General features: G+C 41.2%; 1 protein-coding gene across 3 annotated transcripts in view; it reads right to left on the bottom strand.

The window, feature by feature from the left end:
* Positions 1-20,385, bottom strand: part of LOC117259231 (unconventional myosin-Ic-like) — a 115,071-nt gene extending 94,686 nt beyond the window's left edge. The window contains exons 1-2 of one of the 3 annotated variants that reach the window (XM_078167357.1): positions 20,218-20,385; positions 19,875-20,131 (exon numbers count right to left, since the gene is read on the bottom strand). In XM_078167357.1, coding sequence (XP_078023483.1) covers positions 19,875-19,964 — 90 coding nt within the window. In that variant the 5' untranslated portion in view covers positions 19,965-20,131; positions 20,218-20,385. Of the gene's footprint in view, positions 1-10,793; positions 11,127-19,874; positions 20,132-20,217 lie in introns of those variants that run through there. The other 2 variants (XM_078167356.1, XM_078167359.1) reach the window with 2 other exon arrangements.
* Between the last annotated feature and the right edge of the window lie 2,608 nt (positions 20,386-22,993).

The raw sequence follows: 22,993 nt of genomic DNA, 5'->3' as shown, positions 1-22,993 counted from the left end.
CCTTGTGGAGTGAATGTTTCTAAACATGTAGAATATGTGTAGGTAAACATGTATGAACAAATGCAATTATAAAAGTCCTCATATACATTCTAACAATTTAAAGATATCAGCCTGATAAGTTCAAAATATAGTAAAGCAAGTAAAAAGTGCATGAAACATCACAAAGGTTTAGTCAAAACTGCTCTGGCAGGAACTCTCCTGATAAGAAAAGTTTGTCACCCACAGAAGAAAATAAAATGTGCTTGAGTGGAATTTAAGTGAAGCCATTAAGCTCATTTTATTCTTTTAATTATAGTCCAACTTTTCCTTTCCCATGTCTTTCCCAGTCACCAGAATCCAGTTTCTCTGGATACAAATATGCCTCATTATCACCACCTCCAGTTTCCTTTCACTCAATCTGAACACATCTAACTCCAACAATATATAGAGTTAGCTAAAAATAGTAAAACTACAGTTTATCTTATCTTTAACTGGGGTTGGGGGGGTTGAGGAGAGGAATGAGAAGAGTGGGAGTGGCCTTAAAATGTTCCAGTGTGCTCCAGAGTCTCACGCCAATCCAACACAAACACACTCAAACTCTGACACGCCGTATGTACCCTTGTTTCAACAAACTGAGATTTGCCTTTGGTGTCATGTCACAGCAAACAGAGCGGCTGGGTGTGTCTCAGCACGGCTGTATAGGTAGGAAGCAGCTGGAAAATCACAGGTATACAGGAGAGGAGCTGACATAATAACAGTTATAGCTGGTCTAGTACAGGATCCACAGGGATTAGGTCAGTTTGTCATGATTATAAGGATGGATGGAGATGGAGAGGGGATGATGACGCACATACTGAGTGTAGAAGGGATAGTTCGGGTCTTTTGACGCCACTTAAAAAAATCCAAACTATCCCTTTAACAGGTGACTACAGACACGTCACAAACGAGTATAACTCTAAAACTGAAGGTGGTTCAAATTTTTTGCTCACTAGAGGTACATTTAATGGTGTCATAGGTTTATTTTGGATTGATAAACACACTGTTCACCTTGCACACTAAGGGAACAAGGAGAGTGGTTTTCATGTCTTAGACCACCTACCTTCTCCATGTGTGGGAGGCGAGGCTGGAATACAATACAATACATTAACAGGTATTCAAATAAACATCAGTCTATTATTGTACATGGATTATTGTTGTAACTAACACGGGGTTAAGAGCTCGAGTAACATTCAGTAGGTTTCTGGAAAATGAGTCTGGTCAAATATGCAGAATGTTATTCAACAGAACATCCCCGTGACGGACCCTGAGATCTAGGCACGCATGTTAAACCGAACACAGAGCTCGTCTCCTTCTGGCCTGAAGATGTGCAGCAGCAGATGAAAGTGGATTACCAATTATCTTGTATTATCTAGTTAATCTGAGTGAAGGTGTGCAGGTGACTGTGTGTGTGTGAGAGTATGGGATGGAACAGGATTAGGAAGTGGGCAAGTCAGCACTGCGGTAAGTAAACATGAATGAGCAGTTCTGACCTCAGCCGACACCAACTTCATCCTGTCAGACTAGACTGAGGGAGGAAGGCAAAAGACCCAACCCTAACCCTAACAGTCTTTCAAGTGTTCTTTTAATACATTAACAAAAATATGTGCAGTCGGCACTGAAAAACTACCAAAAATGAGTTCCTGTAGAATATCTCGATTATGTTGGTTAAATCTTTTGTATGAATCAGGCTGTTCTCATCCATTTGTATGTATATCTACGAAAAGTAGTGCACCAGAATGGGTACATTACCCACGTCATCATGAGCCATTAATTCATATGTAAGCCAAGTAATCGGGGAGGCTGGGATCATGTGACCAATACAGGAAGGAAGTAGTATAAAGAGCAAAAGTCTTCGTTAGGGGGCGGTGCATGGGTCAAACAAACACAAGATTTTCCCCAGGAGATCGGTGTTTGTGTCATGTATGAAGCAAAGTAAACAGCTGTGCCAAGTAGATGTTTCTTTTCCTAAATGTAACCTATATAACTTTATTTTAAGTACATAACTTAACGTTAAGTATGTAACATGATGACGCCTAAGCATGTTTCTTTTCCGAAACCTAACCTACATAATTTTACGTTGAGCACATAGCGTTACATTAAGTATGTAACTTTATGTTAAGTACAAAATGTGACAATGCTCAACCATGTTTCTTTCCTAAATCTACGTACCTTCACTTTCCTAAACCTAACCTACGTAAATATACATTAAGTATGTTACACTGAGTACGCAACTTCATGTTAACTATGTAACTGATGCTTAAGAATGTTTCTTTTCCTAACCCTAACCTACGTAACTTAACTTGCCTTAAAAATGTGCTAACTTGCCACAAAATGTGACAAGGCCCGACCATGTTTCTTTTCCTAGACCTAACCTACATATATTTCTGTTGACTACATTACATTAAGTACAAAACTTTATGTTAAGTATGTAAGTTTATGTTAAGTGTGTAACGTGACAATGGCCAAGCATGTTTCTTTTCTTACCTAAACTACTTAAATTTGCTTGCCTAGACCTAACCTACATAACTTTACGTTAAGTACATTACGTGAGGTACGTAACTTTACGTTAAGTATGTAATTTTATGTTAAGTACAAAACATGACAATGCCAAACCATGTTCCTTTTCCTACACCTAACCTATGTAACTTGATGTTAAGTACATCACGTGTATGTAACTTTACATTAAGTATGTATCTTGATGATGCCCAACCATATTTCTTTTCCTAAACCTAACATTTGTAACTTTATTTTCCTTAACCTAACCTACATTACTTTATGTTAAGTATATTATGTTTAATAACTTTATGTAAATTGCATAACATGACGATGCCCAACCATGTTTTCTTCCTAAACCTAAGCTACGTAACTTTACTAACCTAAATCTAAACAATGTAACTTGATGTTAAGTACGCAACATTAAAAGCTCAAATCTTGGGGCGCTAATTAGTTAGGTATTATTCGGAGCGTTAAGAGTGTGTGTGCAAGGATACCTTGTGTGACCAACGCACTGTATTTGTGTTTCACTGATTTTTGAGGCTCTGGATTAACAGAGAAAACAGTATGCTAAATTCCTACGCCCTTAACTGTTGAATCAAATCAAAGATACTTTAAGTGAAAGAAATCTAATACTATGATGATATGATATATTATATTTTGCAGTCCTTGTCATAAGAATTCATCTTCAAGTCATTTGAGGACTTCCCAGCTCCTGCAGGCACACTGCATGTACAAAAATGGCAGTGAAGCTGGCGTGGATTGTGAGTCATTTCCAGGGTGGTTTCTAGTCCCACAGCAGTCAAGGCTGTAATACTGAGGGGAAGCAGGGCTCAGTCACTCATAACGTTTATTCCCAGCAGGGCGGGGCTCGCTCTACCACTGCGCTAGCATTGGGATGTGGGAAAAAATAAAAAAAATCACATGGAAAGGCTAAAGCAGATGCCCACAGCAGCAGGCTCAAACTAACCAGGCACACACACACTGTACATACACACCCTCTAAGACTGTGAGTCATCAACACACAGGTAACACTTCATCTGAATCACTGCCAGACACATACGCTCATTACTTCCACTCCACACTAAGTGTTTCTGCGTAATGCCCAACACATTCTGCACCAGGCTAAATTCTTCTGCAAAGTGGTGCTGCAACAGTAAAGACAGGAATGCTCACTACTTGAGAGGCCATTAACCCCGAATAACCCAAATAAAAGGTACAGTCTATAACTGAATAATTTAAATGTACCTGACATGGTACCCCAGTATGAAAAATGTCAATAATGCCACTAGAACACTTTGTTCAGCGACTTAAAACGACATTTATACTACTTAAGGCTGCTAGTTATGTGTCTGCTCTACAACCCAGCCTACGCCACTGTAAGCATTTATACTTGTGCAGTGTTGTGTCTGTGCTGCTCTGCAGTTACACCTCCAAAACGCCAGTTGGCAGAGGGGTTTCTATGAAGTGATTGAAAGCTTGATTCAAAACACGTGTGAGACTCACAGTAAACATGGCTTCATAGCAACAGTTTCAAAGACACGTACACAAATCAGCTTCACTATAACTCGCAGCATTCACAAACACTTGTCTTTATCTGGACACATTTTCCCCACAAATACAACATGCTAACATTATTAGCAGAAGCCTATGACATTTTACATTGTATAAACTAGCGTAGTGCTAGCAGAGTTTTCCTCTACTCATATGAAGCCAGGGACAACAGCAACATTTAACAAAGGTAAAGATACAAAATTCAGCTCCATTACAGCTCACAACGTTCACTGACAAAACAACTGTCTGATACTAAACATGTTTTCCAAACAAATACAACATGCTAACGTTATTAGCACAAGCCTGTGGCATTTTACATTGTATAACTTAGCCTAGTGGATAGCTAAATGTTTCTCTATTCATAAAAGGCCAGGATAAATCACACACAGGACTTAAAATGTTTTTTGTGGAGGCTTTATTGTCTTCACAATTTATTGTTTCTTATCTGTTAAATGTAAATTAAAGCTTTGTCTCCACTGAGGGAAATGGTTTCAGCTTACAGAATTAGACAGGAGGTCTGCGTTGCCATGACGTGCGGTTACATCTCCAGGGTGGTGCAATTAACCATGTCATTTGCATGACACAGACATATAAATCCCGCTTTCAAACGCACACACTTGAGCGCACACACCTGAAATTTCTGTTAAAGTGAAAGCGATGGAGAGAGTTCAAGTACTTTTACCACTAAGACAACAGACTTTTCAAATGCACGCATCATTCATTCATCTCTCTTCTTTCATGCTTGAACTTGCTTTCATTTCTTTCTCTTCCAATTCATTGTCTATCGAGCAGCTCCAGACTTTATACCCTATGACATCACAAATTGTTTTAGCACTGTGGTGTTTGGTTTGGGAGACAGTTGTTCAGGCTTTGTTGTATTTTTGGACTGTCTTTGACCATAGGAATAACATGTATGAATTTTGAAAGTGGGCGTAGTTCTTCTTTAAGTACAAACTGTTCACAAACATTGACCTCTCAGTGACATTCACAGCAGCCAAGGTTTAAAGTTGTCCAGTGGAGCTTTGGAGTAAATGTGCAATTTGGTGATGAATTCACAGAGTATGTGATGGTGATTATTCGCTTTAAACGACTGTGAACTCCAAAACAAAAAGATAAGTGAGCTCATCTGAGTTATTAAAACCTCCACTACATCTCTGCAAGACAAGCATGAGGTCAAATGACAATACACGCTCTAATGCAAAATGTCTCATCATATATCTGTATCTGTGTCTCCTGCTGTCTGCCTGACAAAGCTGAGATCAATAGTCATTCCAGTCCAGTGTCTCCAACACATTCCCATCTTCAAGTCTGACTCAACTGTCCATACACTCACAGTCTCTATCAACAGTAGTCATCTTAACAACCACCAACAACACATACCATCACCATTACCGACTCACGCCAGATATCAGCCTGTTTGTGTCATACAGCTCTGACCAGGGGGAAAGAACTGTATTACGTACAGCGAATGGCCGAGAAGCTGATATGGAGCCAAATTTAGGCAAAGTGTTCAGTTTCAGAGGCTGGAACTGCAGCTGAGCTGCTTTAAAATGGGCATTTTAAATAACTTTCCGAGCACTTGGATAAATATTGTAGCAACACGTAGTCGCAATGAGTCCATTTCAATTGCAATATAAAAACAGTAAACTGATTACTATCTAAGATATTTTAAAAATATATAAATATATAACAATAATGTTCACGTGGGACGGGCAGCGGCAAGTACTCCATACCTTGAGCGAATACTGACGTCCAAACGAGTACTCATACCCATCCCTAACCTTTACCACCCTGTAAAACAATCCAGGGCATGACAACAAATTTGAAGATGTACACTATCATCAGCCTGAGACATCAAATCTGATTCTGCTCCCGATAACCCACACTGACCCGACTCTTCACGTCTTAAGAAATGAGTCCAGAGGCCATGAATCCACTTTGAACTGCAAACTGTTCTTGCACTACACCCTTATCAGCGCTATTATTCCAGACTTAGTCTACTGTGATATGTGTGCTTAATGTTATCAGAGCAACATGTCCAAAGCTCTGACCGTATCTTCATGCTTGGGTTCAAACTGTAGTCACAGATGCCGCAGTTTAAACTAGGCACATCTGGTGTAATGGGTACGACAGGAAACAGCTGGATGTCCCATGACTGAACTTAAACATGGAGTTGTGTAAGTTAGATTTTAGTTGGCTTCGAGAAAGTTAATGGGACAGTTTGGATTTTTTGAAGTGGGGTTGTATGGGGTACTTATCAATAGACGGTGTATTACAGTAGGTGTTAGTCAAGACGCCCCCGCTTTGAAAAGCAGGCAGGCATCAGACATAGCAGCTAAGTAATCTCCTGCTGTGGACGGGTCAGCAACAACATGCATTTTTTAGACCTTAACAAAGTCCTACTTAAAAACTCATTATCACTTCAAGTATGTGCTATATAAATACATTTTTCAAGGTTATTTTTCTGGCTTTTGCCTTTATTTGATAGGACAGTTTTAAGCATGAATGGGGAGAGTTAGAGGGGGATGACATGCAGCAAAGTTCAACAGGTTGGAATCAAACCTGCAGCCAAGACATTGCCTTTGTACACAAGACCCACTCTACCCACTGAGCTACTGGGCGCCTCAAGTGTACGCTATATTGAGAGTATTTTCAGCGCAATGAGTCCATTTCAATTGCAATTGCACTAAGCTGGTTTAAATCTTATTTATCTGATCATTTTCAGTTTGTTCATGCTCACGATGAATCATCCTTACATACTAAAGTTTGTTTTGGAGTTCCACAAGGTTCTGTGCTCGGACCAGTCCTATTCACTCTATATATGCTTCCTTTAGGTAATGTCATTAGAAATCACTCTGTAAATTTCCATTGTTATGCGGATGATACGCAATTGTATTTATCGATGAAGCCAGAAGAAACTAATCAATTAACTAAACTTCATAATTGCCTTAAAGACATAAAAACCTAGATGAGCACCAATTTCCTGATGTTAAATTCAGACAAAAACGAAGTAATTGTTCTTGGCCCCAAACAACTAGCCATTGTGGCTGCAGTTCCAAATCTACAGTATGCCCTCCTCAAAGCCACCAGACTCCATTGAGAAAAACAGTAATTTTAGCACGCTGAACACAGGAGCTGGTGGTCTACTGCTGCTTAAATCAGGTAGTTAAGTTTGTGTTATTGTGTGACTCTTGTGAATCTGAACTAACCTGTTTAAACGCCAAAGTCACACAATAACACAAACTAACTAACTGATCGAAGCAGCAGTAGACCAGCAGCTCCTGTGTTCAGCAGTGTTAAATCACTGTTTTTCTCAGTGGAGTCTAGCTTTGAAGAGAGAGATAGAAAGGCTTCATTTTCCCGTTGGAAATCACTGCCTGACATAAAGATAAAACTGAGAAAATACTCTCACTTTTGCGTACAATTAATTGATAGTAATTTATTTAGGTGGCTAAAACACCCTCCACAGCAGTACACTGCTTAGCTTCCATGTCAGACTCCAGCCTGCTTCTCTAAACTGGGGGCGTGCTGACTGACATCTACTGTGTGTAATATACTGTCTATGGATAGGTACCCCATACAACCCCGCTTCAAAAAATCTGAACTATCCCTTTAAACTGGGAAGCCTGTCTTTATGCCGCTTCCAATTCAATCAGCTGGCTGAGGGCGTACACTCTCATGGTTATGTCACTAAGTGTATTTGCTAAAATGATTAGCTATTCCATTGACTTCTATTGTTTTTCCAGTGCAAACTCAAGATAGAGCTAAGCTTTAGCTCTCACTATTGCCATTTAAAGCAAAACTTTATATTTCAAAAAGTTACATGTATGTCTAAATCCAAACCCCTAATGCAGGCAGCTCAATCAAGCAGCAGGACTACATATGTGCAGTTACAAGGTCATGATCCCTCATCGGTAATGACAAGAGTGTTTTGCCCATTTCTCTCATTTGTGTGTGGTGTAAACTTCCTCCAGCCTGACGGCCATGCCCTTTGTTGATGTCCACAAGGTCATTAAAGTGTCAATAAATCCCCCTGAGCATTTCCTATAACACAGTTCAAGTCTGTGTGAGTGCATATGTGAACGTGAGAGTGTTTCCTGTAGTAGAGGTGATGGTGAAGGTATGGCTAACAGCCAAGCAGTCAGGTGTATCCTATGGGTTCCACCCAGGATCCACAACACATGTCACTGAGAGACTATATGACCGGGGAAACCTTCACCCTGTCAACAGCAGGTCCTACATCCGCCAAAACAGAACTTGGTGGTTCTCATAGTAGGTCAATGGGAAGGTTCTTGGGATCCCCATTTGATTTCATTATATTTTACTATCTCACTAGATCCTCCTTGAAATATGGAATTGGAAAGTTAAGGAATCCGCATACATACAAACTCAACTACTCCACACACCATGCGTCTCTGCTTACATAAGTATACAGTGCCAAAGGGAAAATGCCTAACCACGCAGAAGCAGGTTGACATTTGGAGGGAAAGCTCATTCTGACTCCAAAATACCCAGCACCACTCTCACCACAGCTCTGTCACAGCCACGAACCAGGAATACGACCAAAGACCCAGCCCAGCGAGATTATAAAAAGCCTGAAGCAAAGCTCTGAGGGAGAAGCCGGCCTTAAACCATCTACGCCACATCACTCCGATGGAAACTACATCTCACCCGGGAGCATACGACAGGGGGAACTGCTTTGGAAAAATGTATTGACAGCAGCACATTGATGTGTGTCGTGTGCCAAGTTAGAGAACGGTGCAGGCTACTGAAACATCTGATCGCTGCACTGCCTTTGAATAGCCACCACTCTTAAATTAGACAGTTAAATTCAGGGTTCCCCACACATATTCATGGACAAGATTAGAAACTTTTCCATGACTTTTCAAGGACCCTTTCACTTCACTGCATTTCACTGTGTCTGCTGCAACTGCTGGCCAGAAAATAAATTTGCCATATGTCACATTACATGGAATATTATCCTCGGGACTATAACAGTTAATTTCCTTACAAACAACAAAAATCTTCCACGCCTTTTCCAGGTTTTCCATGACCGTGCGAACCCTATACATCAGAGGTGAACATAAAAACTCTGTGCCGGCCGATGCTGTCTTTTCTACTCTGCCTTCAAAGCCAATCATCTCCAATAACAAGCTGTCACTTAAAGGAGCTTACATCAAACTTACAGCAGAGTGACAGTCACCTCAGCAGCAGCTGCAGGCAGCCAGGGGACACTGGGAGGTCCTGATCTCTATGTGACCTTCAAGCAACAGGGCAGCTACTCTAAGCAGTTTGACCCCTGTAGGATAGGCTGTCCTATCTGGTTTATTCCTTCACACTTCTCCTTTTTGGTTTTGGTTTCAAAAATCCTAATGAACAACACGGGTTATTTTGTCTTTTCCTCCCTGCTGGGTGGGTCACTTCTGTTTTACTAATTATCAGAGTGAAGATGAACAGATTTCAAGAAGTCCGAGATATGCAATATGGACCTTCCGTCACAGACCAAACTATCGACAAACAAATTAGCTATGTATTTTAAAATATTTAACTCTTTCAGCTTGTGATATTATTTTAGGGCCATATCGCCTGCTCCTAGTTGGGAGGACACCTGGCACCTTATTGGGGCCAGATTCGGCCTACGAGCCTTGAGTTGAGTATCACTGGTTTACATCACGTGCAAACACACATTACCAGGTGGACATGCACTTTCTCACCCGACAGCTGAAAGATATTTGCAGGAACAAAATACAGAGCAACATGTCCATGGTTGATATCCATACGACAAAGACAGTAACCAACCATTCATTTTCCACAACACCACTGATTATGGCTTGTGTTGCAGTTAGAAACAACCCTCCCTCCTGACACATGTAGTGACTTCACAGCAGCCCCGTGCTCACAGGTGTGACATGACTTTAGTTACCTGTCTTAATCTGTGTCTGTCTGGCGTCTATAAAAAGACAACCCCAACCTGAAGGATTTGAAGTTGTAGGCTGCAGGCCAAATCAGTACGTGGCTGAAAGTTCACAACCCTGCCTGTAAAGAGTCAAACTCACATGAGCTTACAGCTGGAACTGAAAGGACAGTTTCATTCAATATATAGCTGAAATTTGGGGTCAACGAACAAACCATACGGAACACACGTTAAGAATAATAACAGCTAGCAACAACTGTTTACATATAAAACACACAACCCGGTGTTTAAAAAAACTTTGCAACGTCTGCACTTCGATTGGTTAGATCACCAAACCGCAATCGCACCACAATACAACATTCTGGCAATGGCGGATATGGAGTAGCCGTAGACAGGTCGAGTGTATACGCTTGAATATTATCAAAATAGTACAGAATTAGCATGTTAAACATATGCCGAACTGATCAGCAGCTCTCACTGAGTTGATGTACGTATTAAATTATGTTTATCCGAGTGTATAAGTAGCCAAAAGTTGGTGTAGTGTTAAATTGACGCTTTTTCTAATGGAATTCGGCGCAGCGTTTTCCCCCCCATATGGCACGCATCAGGGCTGTCTGCCCACTCACTCAAGCATGCTGCAATGTCACAAATTACTCTGCGGAAACTTTCCAAAATGTCACAAACGTAACTGATACAACCCCTCTGCCATTTTAAGTAACTGTTAGGGAAATGAAGTGTAGCCGTTACCGTTACAGTGACAGTGAAAGTAACGCAAAGGACGCAGTAACTGTGTGTTTGTGGTAAAATAACGTACCTTAAATGAGCCGAGTCAAAGTCAGTGAGGTGGTGTCTCCTCTTATGGTCCAGATATTTGGTTCAGTCCCTCCGCTGAGAGTGTGTGAGCCCGGTCAGTCCGTCAGTTAGTGACTAGTGTGTGTGTGAGTGTGTGTGTAGGTAGCGTACAGTGCTGCCGGGTTCCTCCGGACCCTCCCACCACTCCCAGCACAGACCAGCACTCCCACTGTGGGCTCCAGTCCAACTGTGGTTTCTCACAGACTGCAGCCTCAGCACAGGGCTTCACCTCCTCACACACACACACACACATGAGCATATACCAGAGCTGAGACTCATTTATAATGGTGTTAAAGTGAGGTAAGATACAGACAGTGTGTGGTTCAGTTGTTCCCCTGCACCCCCACTGGGAGTGGTGTGGTAATTTCCCCCTTCTTCCTTTTCTCTCAGTGCAGGGCAGCTCAGCCCTGAACTACCAGGAAGTTCACCAAAAACCCAGCCCACAGCTCGTGCATGACTGATAGGGTTTATTTTAGACGAGGCATGCACCGTGTCGTCATTGTTTGCTCTGCATCATCTGCAGCACATCTCACCATCAGTCACAGACTTTGATTAAACCTGCAGAAATAATTTCCAGTGGTTTAACAAAAAATTTTTTAAAAAAAAATCAAACATAAAACTTTATCATCTGGCTGCTGCTGCTGTGTGATACACGCAAAGTGTGCACAAATGTCAGATATCAACATAACAACCACATTTTTGTGCAGAGTTTGGCGCTAAATTAATCTTTCTCCTCCATGCAGTGTAATTCAGCTGCATATTAAACCACAGTGGTGTAATCAAACTGCATCAAACTGCTCTCGCAGCTGCTGATATCAGTTTCAAAGAGTTCTCCTACCCTCTGCTGTCTGTAAGGATGTCACTGCACCTTGAGTCTGCAGACTGAGCAGAGCTCCTCCCCACAGCAGCTGAGACAGTCTCCTCCCTCAGGACAAGACTGAGACACCAGGGTGATTATATTATATTTTATTAATTAAATGTCTAAAGCAGTAATGGAGTAACCTCCAGGGGGTCCAAGGGGAATTTTGTGAGGTGTCCCCAGTCCCAGGCTGACAAACTGTTTCACTTTCACTATCATTTTCACTCCCTAGAACAGGGGAAGGCAACCTGCAGCTCCAGAGCTACATGCAGCTCCTCACACCGTCTCCATTAGCTCCCCGTGACTTAAAAAATTAATTAAAAATTGGAATAAATAAATAAAATACCTTACGTAATAATAATTATTCTAAAATTCGTACACTGTCTTATTGTAAAAAATGTGTAGCCTATACACAGAATTCAAAAAAGAAGTTTTTATTTTGTCAACCACATCTATGACCTGAGGTCACGTCTAAATGAACCTCAGCAGCGGTGGATAGTCTTGAATCTCCCGAGCGAGGCGAGCTATGGACACCAAATCCAAAAGTTTGCTGACCCTGCCCTAGAATTTAAAATGAAAACATTTCAGAGAGGCGAAGGGTTTTTATAGCAGTGCTAAACACCCAGCTGAACCTCTGGGAGCTACTGCAATACAATGCTGGGGGGACGTGTACAAAAGGTGGCGTTCTGAGCATCAAACACTTAATTTCTTGCTCTCTATTTTATGCATCCATTTTTAATTTCTGCATGAATTTATGGTGGAAATGTCTAACTTCATCAAAGCAAATGTCCTCTGCCACTTTCATATTTCCACATGGGGGGACCAGGGGCGTTTCTACAATCTGAGGACATCAAGGATTATAAATTGTGATGTTAAAAACTAGGGGTCTGTTACCTGCTCACCCTTTTTCCCCTTTAAGGTCGGTGGCCTTGTGGGTAACCTGTGAGGGTGTGACAAGTATGTGGAGGGAAGCAGCTTTCTCTGGGTGTCATGGTGAAGAAAGCAGGAGGCAAACAGTGATGTTAGCAGCAGAATTCAGTGACTAGATGAGCTCAGGGCCGTTAAACCTCATGAGACGGCCATGTTTGTTTCTTTGTGGTAAAGACTGCAATAAAGCCGTTGTTGGTGAACAGCACCTGAACGCCTCGCCATGCTTCCTTCTGCAGAGCAGTCCAGACCGCGAGAAGCTAGTTACCAGCTAATAACGAGCCAAGCTAAAAGCCAGCGCGTTCCCAACTATGGTTCAGAGCTGGTAAGCTGTTACTGAGAGCGGTGACAATTGTTCCGTGATGTATTTGTGTGGCAATATCGTATCGTCACACAGTGCCAAGTATCGATTCTTTATTGTATATATTATTAATATTACAAATAGAAATTAAACTGTAGGTAGCCAGTAGGTACAGTTTGCTGCTGCTGAGGTGAGATGAACAGACTGGAAACTTTATCTTGTTAGATAAAACAAGTTTTCCTTTGGGAATGTAATTTACAGTTCATAAAAAGTTGATAAATCACAGTATATTTTGTCGCAATACTCAGCATATCGCAACATATTGTTTTGTGATAATATCGTGGATCCTCCAGTGATTCCCACCCCTATTAAAAATATTAGTTGTTAGTACTGAGTAGAAACTTTGCAACTGCTATCATTGAAATTTTGAGAATTTTTAAGGTACTTGTACTTCTGCATCTTCATTTAATGCTATGTTATACTCCTCTACATGTCAGAGACAAATATTGTTTCACTCCACTACATTTATATTTCTGCTGTTGTTACTTTGAAGACTCAGATTAATAATACAAAATATAATCAACTTATAAATGATGATGTATAACTGCAGTTTACATAAATGAAATGACAGATTATTCCATGCTGGGCTTTTAAAAAATATATTATTAATTAGGGCTTTTCTTATTGTTGAAATATATTTATAGCCTATATCTTTAGATCCTGGGGCATTAATAAAACATTCAAAGCTAAAGCCTCAGACGCCCCGGCCTGACAACGTCACCTGGGAGGACAAATGCACGTTCTTAGTATTAAGGGCGACATGTTCCCTGTGTTCCCTGTGTTCCCTGTGTCATGACCTCAGTGTCCACAGCAGCACCTGCAGCCCTGGGAGTGTGTATCTGTTACAGGGTCCTTCACATAATAAAGTTTAGGAGGTCAGTGTGCTGCATACAACTTGATAAAGATGAAATAAAAAAGAAAAATCACTCTACAGCAGCTCCTCTCTGTGTCATCTCAGATCTCACTGCAGAGTTATGCAACATGTGCCCTGCCCATGAGAAGGTGACCTCGACCAGCTGGTCAGTTCGCTGTCAGTGTCACTGGGCTGTAATATGGCCGCACTGCCAGAGGGGGGAGTGATCGATCCAGCCTGGCAATGGCATTCTCTGACACACACACACTCTAACACACACACACACACACACACACACACACAAACACACACACACACAGGTTATATCCTGTTGACAAGGCAATGTTAGACAGACAGGCTGTACTGGACGGAAAGGCCGGTCGTGACACTGACCCCCCCTCAACCTCCACACCGGCCCCTTCACTCTCCAAACTCCACCTCCGCTGAACCACAACCAGGAAACACTGACGCTGCCAAACTTAGCCATGCTCACGTTATTTTTAGTTTTAACTCCAGAACTTTCCTGACTTTAAGATTTCCTTTATATAATGCAGAGAGCAGATCCAACAGAGTTTGTCATCCATCTCTTTGGAGGCTAAACTGGTCAGGTGAACTCCACGTAATCACAACAGTCATTGTCCCTGAGAGTCAGATCAATATGAGACGGTATGGAATTTTAAAATCAATTCTGTACTTCACTGGTTACCAGTGAGGAGAGGCCAGTACTGGGCTGACTGACTGATTCCTACACAGAGGGAACTGCAACAGTCTAACCATAGGAAATAAAAGCGTTGGGCTAAAATCTCAAATCTTTGACGGGCAGGAGAGGTTTTAATTTTGCGAGTGACCTTTGATTTGTTTAGCAAATTTTAAACCAGAATCAAAGAATACACCAATATTTTTCGCATTTGATTTTACGTTTAATAACAGAGACCCGCAGGCACTGATCGTGGAAGCAGACTTGACAGCTAGGCCAAAGATTAAGGCCCAATCCCATTTCTACCACTTAAATCTTCCACTTGGTATTGAGTGCCCTTGTTTGCGAGATAACCCTTGATGAGGGAAGTGAGAAATATTAAGATAGAGATCTTTCCCTAAGAAATGAGACACCACTTCAGGCAAATCTGCGTGGCCAATGTGCAGGCATACGTCACACATAGTAGGCATGCAGGCATACATCACGCGTAGTAGCAACACAAGATACCGGTAGTCATTCAGGTTTGAAAATGCCGGCTCCAGCGCTTGTGTTGTGGCGTGTGCTACGTTTATTCTTCTCCATCCAATGAATCAACGGAGAAGAAATGCTGAAAACAGGAGGCGCCTACGGCGTCTTCTAGTTCTGATCGATCTTGTTCGGGTAAGTCGATTTGTTTAAATATTTTGACGCTGTGTTCAACAGAGTTGCTGATGAGTTTGCGCTTGTCCAACTATCTGTTGTTTGTATAGCCTACATTCCGATCGTACAGTAACAAATTGTTTTCCAAAACTTGCCAAAGTTGCTGACTTCGCAAGGTGTTCTGGGAAATTTCATCTTCCACTTGGTTGAAAGTGTGGGTCAGGGCTCCCTTGGAATCTAGGGCGGGTTTTAAGTGTGGGAAACCACTTCCACTACCTCAGTTCTGTTTTGGGACACCACTAGCCTAAACATGAACGCGCACAACCAAGTGCAAGTGGGTATTTCTAGGGGAAGTGTGGGTATTGGGACAGGCCCTGTTTTATCCTGGTTAAGTTGAAGAAAGCCTTTTGCGATCCAACTGAGTGTTGTCTGTGTAAAAATGGTAAGAGATATTATTCCTCCTAAAGGCAGACCCCAAGAGAAGCATATACAAGGAAAATAACATGGGGCCTGATATGGAGCCTTGTGGTGCGCCACAGGAGATGGGTGCAAAGGAAGAAGGCACATCGTCGACTGAAACTGAGGCAGATCAGTTTTGTAGGAAGGAGACAAACCACTGTGGGGCCAGTCCCTGACTGCTAACAACATGCTTAAGGTGGTCCAAGAGGATGGAGTGTATCGTGGTTAAAGGGTTAACGCTGACAGACCTAGTAATTTTGTGTGTTTTTATTCGTTTTGTGTTTCTTTGGGGTAATTTTGTGTATTTATTGGTAGTGCTATGTCTTTTTGTTGTCATTTTGTGTCTCTTTGAGGGAATTTTGTGTCTTTAAATAGTAGTTTTATGTCTCTTTTTAGTCAGTTTGTGTCTCTTTGAGGCAATTTTGTGTTGTTTTTTAGGTAAGTCTGTGTCTTTTTAGTCTTTTTTTTGTTTCTTTGAGGTAATTTTGTGTCTTTTTGTCATAATTTTATTTCGCTTATGGTTATTTTTTACTTTTTTTTTATCATTGTGTGTCTCTTCATGGTCATTTTGTGTCTCTTTGAGGTCATTTTGTGTCTTTTGCAGTTCCTTTGCAGTTCCTCTGTATCTCTTTGAGTCTCTTACTGGTTGGTTTCTGTTAATTTGAGTGACATTTTGCAGGTGATGTCGGGGGACCCTGAAACTTTGGGCCCCTGGGTCTGTGCCCGATAAGCTCATTTCAGTAGTCCGTCTATGTACAAAGGCTACAAATAATACAAATGACAAACACAGCTCACCATAGAGTCTTGGTCATAGTTTAGTAAACAATTGATGACCCTGACACACACACACATACATATACACACACACACACGGATGCGGCGTGATTTGACCTCGGAGGAATGTTGGACGGGGAAAAACTGAAGCTGTGTACAGGAATGTCTTTGTTGTTTCCTCCCATCCAGGCTACAGTAAATTCCACACCTCCCCAGTCATCACTGACCGGCGCACAGTGCGCTGCATTAACCGCCACATTCCTCCTGCTATACATCCTAATCCTGCGCCAGCCCACGCTTTACTGTACCAAATGGTACCTTATACCACGGGAGGATCGGTTGTGACAGGCCCACTCCCTTCATTCCTCAGATACAGGATTTATAGTTGTGAGACAGCAGCTGTCTTTATTACCACCCTCCTACATGAGACAGGATCACATATTTAACACAGGTCAGATGTTTTAAAGATGGACGTCTCTTCGTACGTCTTATTCCTGTGTGGAAACATCACTGAGGCAAAAGTGCTAAAGCTTTCAAACCAGATGCCCCCAGTGTGTCACACAGGTTTCTGTTACAAAATAATCTGTTTAATAATATGTTATATATAATTTTGTTGTCTCCATTCCTGAGCTGGGATAATAATGACATCATCAGGGTTATATTCTCACTTTAGAAAGCTCTCTTCAGAGCCACCAAGACATGATACGACTGTCTGAGTAGAACTGCTTATGCCCGGTAAACTTGTGTCTTCTTAAGTTAGTGATTTCCTACATTTCCCAGAATCCCCTTTCACAGCTTTCAGACAACACCAGTACCATGGGAATCACCTTGAAGGTAGCTTGAGTAAAGTGGAGTGTGTGTGTGTGTTTGTGTGGTTGAGCATCTGTTAATTAAACCAACAACAACTGATCTGTAAACAAACACTGACACATGTTATCACCTCTCACATTTATATGGCCGCCTTATTAGCAAACAGCTGGCTAGTTGCACATCCAGCAAACAAGGGAGCAACATTAGCATCCAATATGGGTCATCTAATAAATATAAGTACAATATTCTCCACCCTCATCCTCCACTAACTCCTTCTGGAAATATTTAGACTCTTAAGCTGCTAAATGCTCCACCATGTACAAACAACAATGGGATATCAACAAAGCATGTGGTTAGGTTTAGAGGAACACATCATGGTTTGGCTCTGCATTCATACAGGAAGCAAACAGAGGGCTCCCTGGTGAAAGTCCAGGGTTTGTTGGGGCCCTTCACCACCCCTCCCTGACACCCCATAGGGACTTTCCAGCTCCTTATATTACATAATCACTGGCAGCATTTAAAACAGACACCGCCCAGCAGCTTATCATGCCACCACGACAGGTGCCATCCAGCCGCAATATCAACTGACGCCTCTTGTACACATATCATACTGTCGTGACAGGTGCCGTCTGGCCAACCAACTGTGTATCACAACACTGTGAAAGGCTCCATCACTGACACGTACACTGACACAGCCCAGCGATATATCAGACACGGATGCCAAAACCACTGACAAAGCAGCGGTATTAGCCAACTTTGGAATGATAATAGGCTGAACACACATCACAGCAAAGATCGTCCTCCTGACTTCTGCTTCCTTTCCACCTGTGGCCTAAACGACACGGTCTTACTTCGTGCCCTGCTGCTGAGGGTAAAGCTAGCATACTCTTCTTCACTGACCAACAGTAGAGGCAGCTCTCAGAGACACTAAATATTTTTTTCTCTGCAGGCGCATTTAACTTTGACTTGTCAACTGAAGCCCCTGGGACTTTTTTTAAAAGTGAAATGAGTCGTTAAAAAAGTGCAGTGGTGTCTTATATTCCATCACTGTGGCAGCAGGAAGCAGAAACTACGGTGGGGGAAAATGGCAGCACGTGATGAATGCGATTGAAAAACAAAAACGCAGTATGATCGGACTTTGATCGCATTGTGGTTAACGTGTTAACGCTGACAGCCCTCGTAATTTTATGTCTTTATTGGTAGTTTTGTGTTTCTTTGTAGTCATTTTGGGTTGGCGCCTGTTGGCGTCGGTGTCTGCTGCCACAATCACTGACAAAGCAGTGGTATTTGACGTCTTCAGGATGACAATGGGCTGAACCTTTCCATGACTTTTCAAGGACGGTACTTTTATCCACACACACATGCAGCAAAGTCTCACTTCCCATAACAACCACCACCACACTACGTCACATATACACGTAACGTCTAAAAGCAGAAGGCTTGGCTGCTATAAGTCATGGAGAATGAGAACTGTGCAAGTTTTACATTTGTATCAAGCATCAGATAAGTTGAGTTAATTTGTCTTTCTTGACATTGCACGTCCTTCAGTGAGACTATTGTGCATCACAGTGTCGATGCTGAAACGATATATCATGAAACCCTAAGTTGACGCAGATTAGAGCTACGTTATGTCAACAGCTAACTTACAGAAAATACATTCACCGTTATGTTACATTTAGAGTTGTACCGATACCGATACCAGTATCGGAAATGCCTCCGATACTGCCTAATATGCGATATCGGGTATCGGCGAGTACAGCCTATGATCAATCCGATACCACATAATGCCTCACGTCATTACGCATACGCACGCTACAGGCAAACGAAACAGAAATGGAGCAGAGTTTAAAAAGCATTCTACTGTAGCCTTTAAAATGTCTTTTTTACCAAATTGTGTGGCTGCTCTTTGACCTGTGTCTTGATCTGTGTCAACACTGGACAATAATAATAATAATAAAAAAAGTTTTATGGCATTCATTCTACTATTATGTATTAATTTCTTAATATTTTATATAGAGTTTTAGGAGTTGAGACACAACAATTCATATCCCATCCATTTTTATTTTACGCACTGGTATCGGATCGGTACTCGGTATCGGCAGATACCTAAGGGTCAGGGATCGGAATTGGTATCGGGAAGGAAAAAGTGGTATCGGTACATCTCTAGTTACATTACAGGGAATATTATCTCTGGGAAGAGTCCTGTAACAATTAATGTCATTACATCAACAAAATTCCATGAGTTTTCAAGGTCTGGATAATGGGATTGTGAAATTCCATGACTTTTCCAGGTTTTCCATGATTCATAGTAGCTTCCTTCACTCTCCTGATGTTTGTAACAAATCTATTTATGATGCACTGATTGTGACTTTGCATAAATCCCTTCCTCTTCATGTGCTCAGCTCGGAGCCAGAGGGGGTTTAAACTTATTTACCAAACACAGCTGTTCTGATTTATCAATGCAATTTAAATGACAGACAGTTATACTCTGAGGCAATTTACAGTTCTTAAATTATGTAAATGTTCCTCAGCCTCGTCCCTGAGGGAGATGAACCCTGTAACATCAGCTGTGTCAGCACCACTGAAACCCATCAGAGTGAAGGACGAGTGGAAAAACCTGACTCCAGATCAGCTCTCAGACGTGGACACAGTGTGTGAACTGACCTTGCAGCTGTGGCAGTAGTTCTCTCCGTTCTTCCCCGGAGGAAGAATGATTTCCCCCGTTGGGATCAGCTGGATCCTCAGTTCCATCATCGTGCTGGTTTCTCCTGTTTTACCGTCTCTTTTCTTAAAGTGAGTCCGACTTGTTTGGTGCCGTCTGAACACACCTCTCTCCTCAGGTCCGTTGGCAAGTCCTCAGGTCAGGCAGAGAGAAGATACGCCTTGAAGACCGTCCCATAGACGCCTGAGAGCAGATAGACCTTCATAAACACACACATATAGATCATATCTCTGTCCTATGTACATGTGAAGTGAAATACCTCATAGTTCACATCAGAGATCTTACCTGACAGACAAGTTTCACCCACACCAAGAAGCGTGAAGCAGTGTTTGGAGGTTTGTAGCTCTGGCTCTGAGGTTTGGGGTTGGGGTGTTACCTGCTGCAGAGCGGAGAGTCACAGTGAGGCCAGCTTCCCCTCGCTGCAGCCAGAGGATGTTGCCTCTTGAGTTGAGGGATCATGGGGAGGATATGGAGCTCGGCCCGGCCTGAGATGGATGTCACATGCAGAGGATATGTGTCTTTTGTCTTACTGCCGTGTGTGTGTGTGTGTGTGTGTGTGTGTGTGTGTGTGTGCATGGAAAGATAAAAGTGTGTGTGCTCACAGGGAGTGGTAAACACGTCTGCGTCATCTTGTATTAAGTTATGACATCGTTCTGTGTGTGAAGTCTTAGCTGGTGAATAAAACAAGAAGTTCTAGTTAAGCGGTTTCTGACTTTTTTTGTTTTAAGCTAACTTTGGTTTTTTTACTGTTTAAAATTTACCTTTCAGTAACTATTTTTAAAAGTATTAAGCCTATCTGTTACTTTTTAGGTATTCATTAATTATTTTTGGATCACTTTTTTCAACTATTTAACAGTTATTTTTTAAATAACTTTTTAAAAACTATTTATATATCACTTTTAGATCATGTTTTGAAATCTGTTACTTTTCAACTATTCATCAATTATTTTTTAGGTAACTTTTTTCGGCAATTTATCAGTTACTTTTAGCTAACTTTTAAACTTTTTATCGAATATTTTTAGACCACTTTTTAAAAAAAACTTTCTATAAATTGCTCTTAACTATGTTTTTAAAAAAGCTTTCTTGTTACATTTTTAGCTATTTATCAGTTATTTTTAGATAACTTTTTTCCAACTGTTTATCAATTACTTTAAGCTAACGTATTTAACTATTTATCAATTATTATTAAAGAACTTTTTAAAAACTATTTATAAATTACTTTGAGATAACTTATTTTTGGTAGTAACTCTCTATATATATTTTTAAGTATTTATAAATTGCTTGTAGGTAACTATTTAAAGTATTTATCAAGTATTTTTATATAACTTTTTCAACTATTTATGAATTGCTTTAATCAATAAGTAATTATTAATTATTTTAGATAATTAAAAAAATCAATTACTTTAAGCTAACTTTTTAAAGTATTTATCATTTACTTTTAGATAATGTTTTCAAATATTTATAAATTATTTTTAGATAAAGTTTTCATCTATTTATCAATGACCTTTAGGTAATGTTGTTAAACTGTTTATCAGCTGACCTTTTCAACTGTTTAACCATCAGGTTACTTTTTGCTTTTCCACCTTTGATCTATCACCATTTAGTTAGCCATATACTTCAGCTGTGTAGTCATCACTTTTAGCTTCAACTATTTAATCTTAAAGTTATTTAATTATTTAGTTTAATGTGCAATATTTTCACAACATCATGCGCAGTAGTACTTTTCAATATCATGATCACTTGTCAATGTAGTGCAGTGTCATCTTCTCAAAATAATTTGCAGCGCTGCTTCTTATTGTTATATCACTATATAACATTAAATATCAGTCTACATGTTTCCACCATTTTAGTTCATTTTAAGTAACTCTTACTTATAGTGTTACTCTGTGAGGCACTGGTTTTTGCTTTCTGTACCTTAAATACTTTATATCCTGTATATTTTGAACATTTTGACTGATATTTAATACTCTATAGTTTGAAAAACTGGGCCCAGTGAGTGGTGTGTGACCCTGACCTAAGGAACCCACTGGTTGCTACTGGTTGCTACTGGTTTGTGAACATTAATTGTTGTTCATATTAGTTGAGCTACTCTGCAATCTTTCAACATTCCTCCTGGCACATGCAGAACTGACATCCTGACGTACGAGGTACGAGTACTCCTGGTTAGGAATCACTGAACTATTTTTCATCTTGTTGTTTCCCCTCAGCTCCTACTGGATAATTAATGGTCCACAAGTTTAACATGAAGCGTGCACACACACACACACACACACACACACACAGGGCTGGTCTAAACGGGGTTTCCTCCTAGACTTAGCATCCTGCCTCAGACATTCCCAGTACCCGCCCAATAGATTGAGTGTGTGTGACGTATGTGTGTGTGTGTGTGTGTGTGTGTGTGCATGTCAGAACTCACTTGTGCTTCCCCGAGGATATACAAGCAAGAGGCACGCGTAGGCACACACTTTCTACAAACAAATAAGGGACTTGTGCTCTCATGGCCGTGCGCTTCCTGTACCCAAGGACCACACCAACCAGGGCCTTGACACGCCACACACACACACACTGATCCATCACACACACATCATACTGACAGATAGGTGAAGGGTAAAATGTGACATTGTTCTGCTGTGTGACAGAGTCATATAAACAGCTGTAGACAAACACACATGATGTGGATGACCCTGCTGACCTCTCTGATGACCCCAGGCTCCGCCCTGCATTCCTGTTTGCTCTCCTCAAGCATCGTGGCAGACGTCCAGGTACCTTGACACAGTATGCTCTGTGCCCTCTGTGAACAATGAGCATTTCATCATCATTTTTTGGGGCGAAATGTGGCCTGACCACAACTGTAGAACAGTGGCTCCCACCTAAGGACCTGCTAATGGAGTGGAGAGGATAAATCTTAAGAAATGCAGGATAATGATAATGGTTACTATGGTTACAGTAAGTGCAGTTTAATATTAAAGACAGTGCTCAGCAGCTGGTGTGTCTGTTCACAGTGCAACCAAACAACCTGTCATTGTTTTAATAAAGTTGGTCAATAACCAGCCAGGAGCTG

This window comes from Epinephelus lanceolatus, chromosome 4 (assembly GCF_041903045.1).
Source record: "Epinephelus lanceolatus isolate andai-2023 chromosome 4, ASM4190304v1, whole genome shotgun sequence".
Lineage (NCBI taxonomy): Eukaryota > Metazoa > Chordata > Actinopteri > Perciformes > Serranidae > Epinephelus > Epinephelus lanceolatus.
This window is presented reverse-complemented; position numbering and strand designations above follow the sequence as displayed.